At 40.5% G+C, this 16,354-nt stretch overlaps 1 protein-coding gene across 2 annotated transcripts in view; it reads right to left on the minus strand.

Moving 5' to 3' along the window:
* Positions 1 to 310: 310 nt before the first annotated feature.
* Positions 311 to 16,354, minus strand: part of LOC139464512 (parathyroid hormone/parathyroid hormone-related peptide receptor-like) — a 98,408-nt gene continuing 82,364 nt past the window's right edge. For both annotated transcript variants that reach the window (XM_071246039.1, XM_071246040.1), the window contains exons 4-13: positions 14,779 to 14,897; positions 14,140 to 14,234; positions 13,680 to 13,842; positions 11,969 to 12,125; positions 10,424 to 10,484; positions 6,433 to 6,502; positions 5,467 to 5,555; positions 4,550 to 4,694; positions 2,226 to 2,267; positions 311 to 1,710 (exon numbers count right to left, since the gene is read on the minus strand). In XM_071246039.1, the coding sequence (XP_071102140.1) occupies positions 1,363 to 1,710; positions 2,226 to 2,267; positions 4,550 to 4,694; positions 5,467 to 5,555; positions 6,433 to 6,502; positions 10,424 to 10,484; positions 11,969 to 12,125; positions 13,680 to 13,842; positions 14,140 to 14,234; positions 14,779 to 14,897 (1,289 nt within the window). In that variant the 3' untranslated portion in view covers positions 311 to 1,362. The remainder of the gene's footprint in view (positions 1,711 to 2,225; positions 2,268 to 4,549; positions 4,695 to 5,466; positions 5,556 to 6,432; positions 6,503 to 10,423; positions 10,485 to 11,968; positions 12,126 to 13,679; positions 13,843 to 14,139; positions 14,235 to 14,778; positions 14,898 to 16,354) is intronic.

Consider the following 16,354-nt stretch of genomic DNA (forward strand, 5'->3'; position numbering starts at 1 on the left):
ATAGCTACTGGTCTTGAGATGAGGACAGTGAATCCATGCTGGTCCAGTGGCAGACCATATTGTGTTACTTAATAGCTACTGGTCTTGAGATGAGGACAGTGAATCCATGCTGGTCCAGTTGCAGACCATACTGTGTTACTTAATAGCTACTGGTCTTGAGATGAGGACAGTGAATCCATGCTGGTCCAGTTGCAGACCATACTGTGTTACTTAATAGCTACTGGTCTTGAGATGAGGACAGTGAATCCATGCTGGTCCAGTTGCAGATCATACTGTGTTACTTAATAGGTACTGGTCTTGAGATGAGGACAGTGAATGCATGCTGGTCCAGTTGCAAACCATACTTTGTTACTTAATAGCTACTGGTCTTGAGATGAGGACAGTGAATCCATGCTGGTCCAGTTGGAGACCATATTGTGTTAAGTGTTAGTTTGACTGGTTTGGAGGGATTCACCACTCATTCCCAGCCCGTGTGCTACGAGTATGACCTGGGATTTTATTCAAAAGAAATAATTTGTTTCAGTACACACTAAAAATACTTTTGCCTCATGTTTTAATTACACTGTACACCAGATGTCCTGATAAAGTAGCTATTACCCATCGAGTCCAGCCAGACATTCTGTGTGCATGTTGAAATAGGAAATAGTATGTCATGTATAATAACTGTACATGACTAAAACTAGTAGACCGTCTGTGTCATCATATGTGGCTTAATACCACTCGTAACCTATTTCATTTGTCCCTAACGAGGAGCGGTACAGTGTGATCAATTGATATGTGTTGTTAAATTCTATTAGAAATAAGCACATTGCTATTTGTGATCTGTATATGTATGTTTTGCCCTATCAAAGATAAATAGGTCACGGAAATGTAACATATATGTAAGCTCCAATCACTGTGTAATTTGACAAACAGCAAACATTGGTGAAAACCTGAAAGCTGGAATATCCTCGTGGACAGACGTCTACATAACATAATTATATATTTAACTTGACAGTCTCAGAGGCATTCATACTCGAATTTGTATTTCAAGAAAAGAAACTGGTTAACAAAGTTCAGAGGTAAGTCGTAACAGTATATGAATTATACTTCCGTCATGCCAATATTGATAACAGCAAAATGAGGTACTTTCACGTCCTTTGTGAAATGACCATCAACACATGTCTGATATGTTATGGCCGGTCTTTGCCTTTACATGTGTTTGATATCTTCCACAGTAATGTAAAGATGTACACCAATGGTACACAAGGATAACCCTGGAACCGTCCGTACAAATATTATTCCATAACAATTCAATCACCGAATAAGTAAATACTTCATTTGAATAATGTTTGTATCCTTGCTTGTACAAACGTTATCCTGTCACACATCCGCTGCGCAACTGCCAGCAGTTACGTCCCTTGATATCGCAGTGCTTTCAATAGAGTTACCTCCCCCTTGGTCACCTTCAGTGTTATGTTCAGAAACGATCCGCTTTGCATTTGCAATCAATGCTTTCTTAAGCAGGTGATCTGATTTGTCATGGTCACATGAGCACGTTGACCCCACTTTTTGTCTACTACAGTCTCCCTGGCGACGCTCGGAAGCGGGAGAAGACTTGCTACCCGAGCTTTTCCGCCATGATGAGGCTCCAAGTGATTTTGTAAACGCAGCGTCGTCTGCTCGTCTGGATTTGTGGCGGTACCACATTTTCTTTATCTCTGCGTGAACCTGAAAAGTCGAGAAAAGATTTGATTTTGATTGGAAATATGCTCCCAGATATTGCTTATTTGTCTCCTTTGGAAGAGGTAAAGGTTCACGTGTTATGTCACTTGTTTCATAGGTTGACAAACATGTTACGGCTATTAGACGTTAAATTAAAGCATGTGTCTGATGTATGGGAATGTTAACAGTTAGTTAACTGGTCTGCTTGAAAGATTAACGTAAGTGTAAATGCTATGTTAACATTACTTGACGCCAATGTTTATGTCTGATGACTAAATTATATATCTATTTAGTTGTTCACATATGTTTACGTTGACGTATCTGCTGTTTAAATGTTGCTTCAACGTTTGACCATGGATTAATTTGGATATATGTTAAGGAAATGAGTTCCGTAATGTAAACCGATTTATTTCAAATTGCATATCAATCTTGTCCATTTACATTTGTGAAATAGTATGACGTATGTGAAATCCAGCCTTCAGTCACCACAACGTGGAAAAATATAAACATGCTGGACCTACCTCTTCATTTAAAAAGCAGAACAGTAAGGCAAGAAGAAAGCCCTGAAATGAATAACAAACAGGAGTAGAATGTGTTAGTTCCCAATCAGAAACTAAAGGATAACGAAATAATATATGTAATAAAATGTGATATATTAAAATACTATTAAATATTCGTACCAATGTTGATGTCTCTCAGACAATAAGACATGCCTATTTGTGATTCTAAGTAACAAAATAACGCTATATAACGCTATAAACCAGAAGTTGTTATCATAAGTAACACACAGCTTTGAATGACACAGCTACTATTAAATTATTTTATAATTATAATTTGTTGCATCTCGACAAGTGGGATCACTGCAGACACAATTGTCAAAGTCGCCGTAATGCACTGTTCCGATTTGCGACCTTACATGATTAGCACCTTTGGCCTGTTGACATGCTTGATATACCAGTAACTGAATAATAGCGACAAAACCATTTCAATTATCATAAGAAATATCTGCTAAAATACACTCTCTCAAAAAAGAAACGCAACCCCAGTCTGAAAATGTTAGAAAGACCCAAAAAGAAAAATGTTGATTGTAGATACAGTTTTTCTGATATGCATGGATACCATGTACACTGTTTATTAACGTAAGCGCCCAAACACATTAATTTTCGTGCACAAGGGCATTTTATTGTTACTTTTATCATAGTGAGCAAAATTTTCACGTGGCCCATGCCAAAGGCCTCATGCACGTGCAATTCATGGAAAGAGCAGTAGAAGTATGGGTTTATAAAAGCATGTGTTGATTAGCAATTCACTCTATCATTTTCAACGAAAGACAAGATCGAATATGCCACGGTTGAGTGCTGCAGATCGAAATATCGCAATTTGTATAATTGAGGCCGGACAAAGCTTTGGAAACGTTGCCTGGCACCTCAATATTCATAAAACAACGATTCCCTACTTTGGAGCCAATACACCCAGTGTCATGCAACTGAAGATCGCCCCAGAGGTGGTAAGCCAAGTGTTACCACACCACCTCAGGATCGATTCATTCGGGTCACCCACCTACGTAATCGGCTAGCCACACCTACCGTCACTGCAACATAGGTGCCAGGTTTGAGAAGAGTGTCCGCGCAAACAATTAGGAACCGTCTACGAGAGGCCGGTCTACGTGCAAGAAGACCACTTATTGGACCTGTTTTACGCCACGAACATCGACTCAGGTGGTGCACCAACGTTCGGCTCTGGATCCTCAGAAACTGGAGGCGCGTCTGGTTTAGTGACGAATCACGTTTTCGCTTACAACACCGTGACGGAAGACAGCGTGTCTATAGAAGAGGAAACTAACGTTTTGCCCCGAAATGTGTTCGGCAGGTCGACAGATTTGGTGGAGGGAGCGTCATGGTGTGGGGAGCCATGTCTTACAACCAAAGATCAGACTTGGTGATCATTTGTGGCAATTTGACAGCCCAGCGCTATATCAATGACGTTTTACAGCCTCATCTTCTGCCGATTATCGACCAACAGAGGGAGCTCTATCAACACGACAACGCCCAGCCGCACACTGTTCATGCAACAGTGAATTTTCTCCAGAATTCTAACGTCAACGTGTTACCATGGCCCTCCCGATCACCAGACATCAACCCAATCGAACATCTTTGGGATTATCTGGATCGACGAGTAGGTGCACGTACACCGCCGCCCGTTGGATGCACTAGCCGTTGCACTGCAGGAGTGGTGAGAAATCCCTCAGGAAAGAATCCGGCGTCTATTCCGTTCTGTTCCAAGGAGGTGCAATGCTGTGATTTAAACTTGCATAACTGTACTGCCACCATGCCAAATTTCATGTTGTTGTCTTCAATAATAAATGTGTTATAATAACTTGAATATTGAGATAACCATCTTGAAAATATAGGGGTTGCGTTTCTTTTTTGAGAGAGTGTAGTTCATTGTACGATTTAGACCATATCCTATGCATGTGTTCATCAATCACTCTAAGTTAGTGATTACAGCTGCTCCTGAAAATGTGATCGTATCCTATCTCGTGTGTACAATGACGTTGGAAGCGGCATTAAACCAAAGCTGATTCACTCCCATACGGAGGGTGGCTGACCAGTTCACCAACATAACATAAGAAGTGATGCCACCGCTTCAATCCCTCTTATCGCTAACTTAGCACTGAAGTGTGTGGTCATTTGAGTATACTAATTTGATTGCACGGCTTCGTGCGATTGTGATTCTCATTGGGTTGAAAATGAAGCTAGGGTAGAGAATGGGTATTTATCATCGTAGAGTGGCAGTATAATACCCTGCATCACCGAGGATGGTAATACTGATGCAAAAGGGATACCTGAAATGAGTTGTAGCCCATTTCTATGTACAGATAAAACAGGTTGTAATCATCCTGCGTGAACTCAGCAGGGAAGGCGACGATCAGGATGATGTACATCAGGCCGAACAGCGGGATGAGGACCAGGATGAACTTGGCCAACTTTCTGAAACAGAAACAGAAACATTTCATAATGTAAACATTTCCCAATTCATCCACACACCATTTAAGAACATTAAGAAGGTCGTAAAGGTGTTAATTGTTCGGTTATCTGGAAAGACTGATTTCAACAGGACCTATATCTTTCATAATACAGTTTCAACAAAACAAATATATACAATTTAAATTGTCAATGCAAGAGAATAAATAGCCTAGATTTTCTGCCGAAACAGATTCTACTTGCACTTGGTGTAAAGGGCAAATAGCTGTGAAAATATGAATGGACCACTGAAAATAAGTGATGACGCCAATGTTTGAATAAAAAATGTAGATTCTAGCTCATATAATGCTTGAGTTGAAATTTGGCAAATTGTCGTCAAAAGACATATAAGAGACCATTAAAGATAGTTATGTTTCGTTTGACATTTAAAGATATGCTCCCAGTTTGTAGACCAAAGGACATTACATGACATTATTTGCGCCTTATGACATGTCCCGGAGACTCACCCATGGTTCTACATGTGTGTAATAGAGACTCATTATTAACCAGTACGACGCTTTAATTGGGTTTTCACAGTATGTAGATGAAAGGCAGTTGAAACACGTGTCACTCAAAAACGGACGTGTAGACGTAGAGTGTGAAAAAACATTCCCCTTTGACAGCTACAAGCCACGTTACGTGCTTCTGTCACAAACATATTTGTCTACTCATGCCACGAATGGGTGTTTCATTACGTCGGCTCATTATCTGCAAGACATGGCTCCATGCTGATACCTACTTGTACTTGGCTTTTCCTAAATGCCGCTGGTTCGCCCTCGCTCGGAGGAACAAGATACGAAATATGTCCAGGAAGAAGAAGAAATTAATCTGCAAGGACATAAACAAGTTGCCTTAGGCCTAAAGTAATCATAAATGAAGTTCTTGATGCATGGGGTCATTGCGTGCGTTCTCCATATTCACCTTAATCATGAGAAGATGGATATGTGTGGCCGAGCATCATGATGAAAGAGTTCAATGGACACAGTGACCCAGATGTTTAAGACGCTGCAACCGCGTGTGCAGAGTTATGTCCCCTGGACAATAGGTCATCTGGGTCCACATTGTGAGGACTCCATTATGGGTGAGGTGAGGTGAGGTGAGGTGAGGTGAGGTGAGGTGAGGTGAGGGTGGTGTGATGTGGTGAGGTGAGGTGAGGTGAGGTGAGGTGAGGTGAGGTGAGGTGAGGTGTGGTGTGGTGTGGTGTGGTGTGGTGTGGTGTGGTGTGGTGTGGTGTGGTGTGATGTGGTGTGGTGTGGTGTGGTGTGGTATGGTGTGGTGTGGTGAGGGGTGGTGAGGTGAGGTGAGGTGAGGTGAGGTATGAGGTGAGGTGAGGTGAGGTATGAGGTGGGGGTGAGGTGAGGTTTAACCTCGCGTTCAGAATTTTTGCACTTCTTTGACTAGACCACAGAGGCGGTCACTCCAGCATGAAACCCGCCAAACCAGATGTTTTTCAATTAATTCTATGAGCCAAAATACTCATTTTTTAAAAAAAATCACCTTGCAACAATGTATTTATTTGTGGCAGACAATCTAAATTGTTAAAACAGTTTGACACTGATATCCATCCAAAGTGGCGTTATATATACAGTCATACATCTTATCTCATTAGAACTGAAACAGCTTTTTAGACATTAGCATATGCCATCATTACGTACGATTACATGCAAAATGTATATAATGCAAAGAAATGCGTGTGTCAACTTACTAACACTACAGCTATTCCCGGACCCTTTAATATCCACAGAAACTCAGACCTTGTCTGTATGTTCCAGCAGCTGGAGAAGTAAAACAACATGGCATGAACACCGGATACACATCTTCTTGTCACATTAGGTCAAAGTCATGGAGTCTTAGATTACACAGTCATAGGTAGTCATAGGTAGACCTGGGTGGTTACACCTTTCTCTTCACTGACAGCAGTGTATAATGCGTCACTAATATACGCTGACTTTCATATTGTTACACACAGCTTTTAGTGAATAGCAATTATAATGATGCATTTACTTCCATCTCACCCTGGTAAACCAGACTCCAGCAGTGTATAATGCGTCACTAATATACGCTGACTTTCATATTGTTACACACAGCTTTTAGTGAATAGCAATTATAATGATGCATTTACTTCCATCTCACCCTGGTAAACCAGACTCCAGCAGTGTATAATGCGTCACTAATATACGCTGACTTTCATATTGTTACACACAGCTTTTAGTGAATAGCAATTATAATGATGCATTTACTTCCATCTCACCCTGGTAAACCAGACTCCAGCAGTGTATAATGCGTCACTAATATACGCTGACTTTCATATTGTTACACACAGCTTTTAGTGAATAGCAATTATAATGATGCATTTACTTCCATCTCACCCTGGTAAACCAGACTCCAGCAGTGTATAATGCGTCAGTAATATACGCTGACTTTCATATTGTTACACACAGCTTTTAGTGAATAGCAATTATAATGATGCATTTACTTCCATCTCACCCTGGTAAACCAGACTCCAGCAGTGTATAATGCGTCACTAATATACGCTGACTTTCATATTGTTACACACAGCTTTTAGTGAATAGCAATTATAATGATGCATTTACTTCCATCTCACCCTGGTAAACCAGACTCCAGCAGTGTATAATGCGTCACTAATATACGCTGACTTTCATATTGTTACACACAGCTTTTAGTGAATAGCAATTATAATGATGCATTTACTTCCATCTCACCCTGGTAAACCAGACTCCAGCAGTGTATAATGCGTCACTAATATACGCTGACTTTCATATTGTTACACACAGCTTTTAGTGAATAGCAATTATAATGATGCATTTACTTCCATCTCACCCTGGTAAACCAGACTCCAGCAGTGTATAATGCGTCACTAATATACGCTGACTTTCATATTGTTACACACAGCTTTTAGTGAATAGCAATTATAATGATGCATTTACTTCCATCTCACCCTGGTAAACCAGACTCCAGCAGTGTATAATGCGTCAGTAATATACGCTGACTTTCATATTGTTACACACAGCTTTTAGTGAACAGCAATTATAATGATGCATTTACTTCCATCTCACCCTGGTAAACCAGACTCCAGCAGTGTATAATGCGTCACTAATATACGCTGACTTTCATATTGTTACACACAGCTTTTAGTGAATAGCAATTATAATGATGCATTTACTTCCATCTCACCCTGGTAAACCAGACTCCAGCAGTGTATAATGCGTCACTAATATACGCTGACTTTCATATTGTTACACACAGCTTTTAGTGAATAGCAATTATAATGATGCATTTACTTCCATCTCACCCTGGTAAACCAGACTCCAGCAGTGTATAATGCGTCACTAATATACGCTGACTTTCATATTGTTACACACAGCTTTTAGTGAATAGCAATTATAATGATGCATTTACTTCCATCTCACCCTGGTAAACCAGACTCCAGCAGTGTATAATGCGTCACTAATATACGCTGACTTTCATATTGTTACACACAGCTTTTAGTGAATAGCAATTATAATGATGCATTTACTTCCATCTCACCCTGGTAAACCAGACTCCAGCAGTGTATAATGCGTCACTAATATACGCTGACTTTCATATTGTTACACACAGCTTTTAGTGAATAGCAATTATAATGATGCATTTACTTCCATCTCACCCTGGTAAACCAGACTCCAGCAGTGTATAATGCGTCACTAATATACGCTGACTTTCATATTGTTACACACAGTTTTTAGTGAATAGCAATTATAATGATGCATTTACTTCCATCTCACCCTGGTAAACCAGACTCCAGCAGTGTATAATGCGTCAGTAATATACGCTGACTTTCATATTGTTACACACAGCTTTTAGTGAACAGCAATTATAATGATGCATTTACTTCCATCTCACCCTGGTAAACCAGACTCCAGCAGTGTATAATGCGTCAGTAATATACGCTGACTTTCATATTGTTACACACAGTTTTTAGTGAATAGCAATTATAATGATGCATTTACTTCCATCTCACCCTGGTAAACCAGACTCCAGCAGTGTATAATGCGTCAGTAATATACGCTGACTTTCATATTGTTACACACAGTTTTTAGTGAATAGCAATTATAATGATGCATTTACTTCCATCTCACCCTGGTAAACCAGACTCCAGCAGTGTATAATGCGTCAGTAATATACGCTGACTTTCATATTGTTACACACAGCTTTTAGTGAACAGCAATTATAATGATGCATTTACTTCCATCTCACCCTGGTAAACCAGACTCCAGCAGTGTATAATGCGTCAGTAATATACGCTGACTTTCATATTGTTACACACAGCTTTTAGTGAACAGCAATTATAATGATGCATTTACTTCCATCTCACCCTGGTAAACCAGACTCCAGCAGTGTATAATGCGTCAGTAATATACGCTGACTTTCATATTGTTACACACAGCTTTTAGTGAACAGCAATTATAATGATGCATTTACTTCCATCTCACCCTGGTAAACCAGACTCCAGCAGTGTATAATGCGTCAGTAATATACGCTGACTTTCATATTGTTACACACAGCTTTTAGTGAACAGCAATTATAATGATGCATTTACTTCCATCTCACCCTGGTAAACCAGACTCCAGCAGTGTATAATGCGTCAGTAATATACGCTGACTTTCATATTGTTACACACAGCTTTTAGTGAACAGCAATTATAATGATGCATTTACTTCCATCTCACCCTGGTAAACCAGACTCCAGCAGTGTATAATGCGTCAGTAATATACGCTGACTTTCATATTGTTACACACAGCTTTTAGTGAACAGCAATTATAATGATGCATTTACTTCCATCTCACCCTGGTAAACCAGACTCCAGCAGTGTATAATGCGTCAGTAATATACGCTGACTTTCATACTGTTACACACAGCTTTTAGTGAACAGCAATTATAATGATGCATTTACTTCCATCTCACCCTGGTAAACCAGACTCCAGCAGTGTATAATGCGTCAGTAATATACGCTGACTTTCATACTGTTACACACAGCTTTTAGTGAACAGCAATTATAATGATGCATTTACTTCCATCTCCAGCAGTGTATAATGCGTCAGTAATATACGCTGACTTTCATATGTTACACACAGCTTTTAGTGAACAGCAATTATAATGATGCATTTACTTCCATCTCCAGCAGTGTATAATGCGTCAGTAATATACGCTGACTTTCATATGTTACACACAGCTTTTAGTGAATAGCAATTATGATGATGCATTTAGTTCCATCTCACCCTGGTAAACCAGACTCCAGCAGTGTATAATGCATCAGTAATATACGCTGACTTTCATATTGTTACACACAGCTCTTAGTGAATAGCAATTATAATGATGCATTTAGTTCCATCTCACCCTGGTAAACCAGACTCCAGCAGTGTATTGTATTAAAGGGTCGGTGGTCAGATTCGTTGACCGCTTGAATGCGTGTCAACGAATGAGTGAGAGTGATTATAGTTTTTCGCCGCTTTTAGCAATATTCCAGCAATATCATGGCGGGGACACCAGAAATGGGCTTCACACATTGTACCCATGTCGGGAACCGAACCCGGGTCTTCGGCGTGATGAGCGAACGCTTTAACCACTAGGCTACCCGACTGCCCCTTGTGCCTAAGTGTATGCCAGGAATATCAAGATATCAATGAATGACTTACTATGTATTTTCTAAGACTGCTTTGACGACAATCCAAGGTATTAGGAACACCAGAGGTAGAACTGAAATGAGAAACGGACTGTTAATCCTTCTGTGGTGAAAGTGAGGTATTGGACATGTCAGGTGGTCGTATTTATACTGTTCAGACGAACAACGCTAAATACTTACTAGTTTATGTAAGAGAAGGTCTATGCAATATGACCTTCTAATGACATTTTATATGACCGCATTGTCTCCCCTCTGTCGTAATGCTCTGTGTCATGGATCAGTATGTATGTCCTAGATTTTTGGGATTCGGTATTTAGCGTTATGTCTATTACGTCCCTATAAGTAAGTGAGTTTGGTTTAAGAAGAACAATATTTCAGTTACCAGCGTGTCATCTTGATGTGGTGAAAAGCCCGAAGTGATGCAGGTCTCAGATGTTTACCACTTCGGTTATAATTAAACTCATGACAATCTGGACACATAATCAAGGCGAACAGAGATTCGAACCCACGATCCTTCGTTTCAGTAATTCCCAGGGGAAGCAACTCTGCACAGCAAATTGCCACCCGAGTAAATATGTGCATAGACACGACATTATCTGTTATTATCAAAACGTTACAATTCATGCACTTTGTATTTCCTTCTGGTTCTTATACTGTAATTGTGTCTCAGTATAATACATTGCAAACTGATGTTAAAGGTTTCAAGGGAGAAGGGTGGAAACATCTATAACACTCGAAGCTTGAATAACATCAATGTTTTTCTTGGCTCACACAGATGTGTCATACACTCACATAAGAGGTGAGGTGAAATCGGGTTTAACGTCGCGTCAAAGTTTATTGCACTTACATAGCAACGTGCATGCATGCAGGTCTGAGACGTCTACTATGAGCACGGGTATGGTGCTGACAAACCTAGAAACATAATCGGGGCGAACCGGGATTCGAACCCAAAAACATTGGTTCCTGGCATGCCCAAGGGACGCAACTCTGCACCACGAATCACGGCGCCTTAGACGACTGGGCCCCCGTGCCCCCTGAACATGACTACCCCACTCAGACACAGTACACAGACTCCGAGCCGACCAGTCCTTGTTAAGCCAAGCGCCAGACAGGGAATTTGTTGTTATCCATAAAATAGGTCTCGTTTCTACATTTTCTTCAAACTTCTTAATGCCCAATACTATTAAGGCTTCTCAGGGGTTGTTCGTGAATATGAAAATGTTATTCCACCATAAAAACTTACATATCAGTACGTCCACCAGGAACCCTTGAAGATACAGGGTAGAATAGGTCTTCAGCATCCCATGCATGCCGTAAAAAGCGATTATGCTTGTTGTAAGAGGCGAGTAACAGGATTTGATGGTCAGACTCGCTGACTTGTTTGATGCATGTCATTTTCATGTCATGGTCCAGAGACGAATATTTACAGAACGCCGTCATATAGCTGGAATATTGCTGAGTGCGGCGTTAAACAACAAACAAACAAACATAAGTCCACCAGGACCACTACAATGCAGTGATTGTGACACACAGTACATTCAGTGGAAGTTGCACATACCCCAGCCTAGAACTATATAGAATGACACGCCGTTCCGCTCTGTTGATAGCGTCCTGTATATCAGCATGTGCAGATACAGGCCTTCTATGAAGATCCACATGATGCTGGCGGTGATGGTGTAGTTGAAGAGGCAGAACAGCAGCTTACACTGCCAGTGCTGTGGGACAGAAACACTGAACTTGAAACTCCACAGTCCCGGCATCCAGTACAGGAAACTGAACATTGGTCTCAGGTGTGCCGAATGAACGTTGTGACCACCAGGCGGTTCAAACACCATAGTATCCATTTAATTGTTGAAAAGATAAATTAATGTATTTCCTATACCTTGGACACGCGTACATGTCGTCGAATATAGTTAACCTGACGTCAGTTGATAACGTCTTGAACCACCAGGAAGTTCAAACACCATAGTATCCATTTAATTGTTGAAAAGATAAATTAACGTATTTCCTATACCTTGAACACGCGTACATGTCGTCGAATATAGTTAACCTGACGTCAGTTGATAACGTCTTGAACCTTTTCGGTGTTTCAATTTTTTCGACATTATTGTATTTAAAATTCTTAAAATGAATATTAACAAAAACTGCAGATTTTTTAGAACAAAAGGAGACTCGATCAAAACTATAGAGTGTGTAATTCCGCTAGGAGTCCTGCACTCTCTGTCTCTGATATGCGCGAAATTTCAAGAATTAGGCATCATGTAAATTTCTTAATGTGGACAAAGGACACAGCATCAGCGTTTGAAGGTAGTGCCGCTCGCATTTTGGCGATTTCGAAACATGTTTCTAATTCAGATGACGATTTTTGCATTTTCGTTTGAAGTAACGAAATAACAATCGAAATTAGTGTATTAATACTTTAAACAGATACAGTATTGTATAATAGATAACAGCAATATTTCACGTCCAATGACCAAAAATAGTTCCACATACAGCCAATACCAATATTCTCATATTTCATGTTAGTGTAGGAATACATTAACGTTAACATGTGTGACTTCATATTTGAACATAATTCCAACTTGTTTGAGAAGAAATATGTCACTTGAGGCAATATGGTTTAACCGCATTCAGGAAATGCATACGAAAATCGCCATGTTGCTGTGACTTGGAACCCTTTTCGCCAATCAAATATAAAGTTTCCAAAGCATGTCGAGATTGGCCATTAGAGGAGAGGAGCAATGTCAAACTGTACTTCAAGCCTACCAAAGAAACCAGAGAGCCACACAAATAATTACGAACAAGACATGATCCCCACAAAGTCTGACTCATAATGATTAAAACCCCGCCACATTTTCAATAAATCTTGAAGACCGGTTTGCACTGAAATTGTGTCAAGTTTTAATCAGTACGACAAAACTTTATGGGGATTGTGCCTTGTTTGTAATTTGTGTGGCTGTTTCTATTTAAAGTGTGTTCAAAAGATGGTTGCTCTCTGCTGATTTCCTCTGATAGGCCTGCACTTGATCTTAGACGTTTGCTGTTGAGATGAAACATTTGCCAGTCTCGTGCTGACAGATTCAGATCATAATCAGGTGAATAAATGGATGAGAACCTAAGACGAGGGCATCTTAGCAGCTAACATAAAGGATGCAACTCTATGAGTTAGTTACAGCGCTTTGGGCCACTGTGAAAATGTGAAATACTGTGAAATACACGAGTAACACAGAAAGGGAAGAGGTGGCTTTCCAGGAGGGGCAACAACTCACTGGGCCGTCCAGGAACTCGTACGTCCCATCTGACTTCAGCCTGACATCCATGTCCAGACCAACCCCCTTAAACAACAGATCCTTGAGGAAGGAGACGGACGCCCTCAGGATGAAGGCGATGAAGAGGTTGATGTGAAGAATGTTGCTTTTACTTTTCAGTCTCCTGAGAATATTAGAACAATATATATATGGACAGTAAAGAAGGACGCCACTGGAATCTTGCCTGTAATATTACCAGCACATTAGTGATATGCAAATGCATTTTAATAGGAATTTCATAACTTAGTTTAATATGATTAAACGGACAGTTAAATGATTAGTATCCCTTACACTTGGAACAATGCATTCACATATTGTTAGGGATAACGTACTGAGTTACAGAGACAATATGAATGACAAATAATGACTTATGTTTTGTTAGAGAATACTTTTTTAAGGATGTAAATGTGAAGGCAACGACCTGCAGCAGAGCATGATGATGACGGCGACAACCAGAGCTGATAGAGATACGCTGTACCCCACCGTGTACAGCAGCCGCAGCTTGTTGGCGATGTCCTGAAACATGACAGGTCTTGAACTAGGGGGATCACAAACACCGGTGAAACATGACAGGTCTTGAACGAGGGGAATCACACACACCGGTGAACCATGACAGGTCTTGAACGAGGGGAATCACACACACCGGTGAACCATGACAGGTCTTGAACGAGGGGAATCACACACACTGGTGAACCATGACAGGTCTTGAACTTGGGGAATCACACACACCGGTGAACCATGACAGGTCTTGAACTAAGGGAATCACTCAAACTGGTGAACCATGACAGAAGGTTGTAATCAAAGGCACAGTATATATTTTGGCGGTGATTTAACAGGAAGAGAAACATGCATTACCTTAGGTATCACTCATCACATATGTAACTATCAAGAAAAGGTGTATGAATACATCAGCTAGAAATGCAACACACAACAGCGTATATAATAAATGCTCCTTTTCCTAACGAGCAATGTGCTCTGACAGCCTGCCAGTTATCAACTTTATGGGGTTAAGATCAAGGGGCAGGTAACTCTAAGTTTGTTTGGAAACGTACACACGTACGGCATGATATCGGAGGTCAATGGCGGGCTTCTCACAGGCGCTGAAGTTGGTCCACGTGTAGTTGTTCGCAGGGTTGACCCACCACGACCCGTTTTCATCACAGTACCGTCTAGCAAACTCTGAAATGATAACAAGAAGTCTACATGATGGGCTTATACCTACAGAGTTGTCCTTGTGTGATTTGAGCCACACACAGACATATTCCAACTGTATGACGTCGGCCTGACAACAATCGAGTAAATCCAGTGAGTGATATTATGACCACAGATCAATGACGCGACCACCTACTAGCAATAGGTTGCACGGGACACATTCTAGCCCTGTTCCTACAGAGTTCTTGTGGGACACAATGACCCAAATATCAGTATGTACAGCTAGCCTAAAGTTTTTACTTTGTTATTCTTACATGCACAAACATTTATCTTCCATGAGTTATTGTTATTATTATCATTATTGAAAATAGTAGAAACTACAACCATGACACAATCCTGTAGATTTACTGAAGGGTCATTAAAACATTATAGATCTTATTTGTGAATGCTTAAGATTCTAGCATGATGAAATACAAGTTAGTTCTGACACGGTTGCTGGGATTGGAAGCCAAAAGGTGTCACATTAGTATCAGATGCAAATGTCAACTGTGTCTTCAAACTACCTGCAGACCGAAGTGTCCAAGAAGGAAACATTAACGCCAGAACATAGAACAACGCAATAGGTCTGCTAATTGATAGAATGTCGACTGTGATAGTTTTCACACATCGCAGTTCCTACTTTATGGCAACTTGCATTGTGATCACCGTGACGAACGTGTTGGTAATTGGATGAAAGTGTCAGACTCATTGACCTGTAGCTGGTGGCTTCAGAATGATAGATTAGAACACCGAACAAGTCACCGTGACCTGGGCTCACGTACCCCTTCAGCTGAATAATAGTATCATTATGTCTAATGTTCAATGATCAGCAACACGCCTACACTCAGCGAGGACATAAATCAAATCCAGGTGACTGCAAAACAGTTATAATAAATGTCTTTAATTGGATGTCTGATTTATTTTTATTTTTTACGTGTGATTATTAATATCACACGCTCGTATGTATCAACGTGTCCTTATCTCCCTTTAGGGGCGGTCGGTTAACCTGGCCATTTAAGCGGGTTCGACCATGGGTACAATGTGTGAAGCCCATTACTGGCATTCCCTGCCTTGATATTTCTGGAATATTGCTAAAAGCCACGTAAAAGCGTCGTAAAACCATACTCACTCACAAACTCACTTTGTGTTAAACCTTCAAGAAAATTATTGTTGTTTTGGTTTTCAGTTACTTGTATATTTCTTCGAATAATTCAAAGCAAAATATTTTTCTGCGATATCTTGTTTGGGTGGAGATTTTGTTTTCCTTAATTTCTTACACAGTGACGCGAAAAGATCAGTTCTGTAACTGATAGGAAATACACTGCGTGTTGTGTGTCAGTCAAACCCTCCACCTGGCGTGAACACCCTTTGATCGCTTTTATCACACACCTGTTGCGGTTGTACGATTTCCCCAATGACTGCTTCAGAAACAAAGAAAAAAGGGT

Source organism: Haliotis cracherodii, unplaced genomic scaffold (genome assembly GCF_022045235.1).
Source record: "Haliotis cracherodii isolate W230 unplaced genomic scaffold, xgHalCrac1.p SCAF_17, whole genome shotgun sequence".
Lineage (NCBI taxonomy): Eukaryota > Metazoa > Mollusca > Gastropoda > Lepetellida > Haliotidae > Haliotis > Haliotis cracherodii.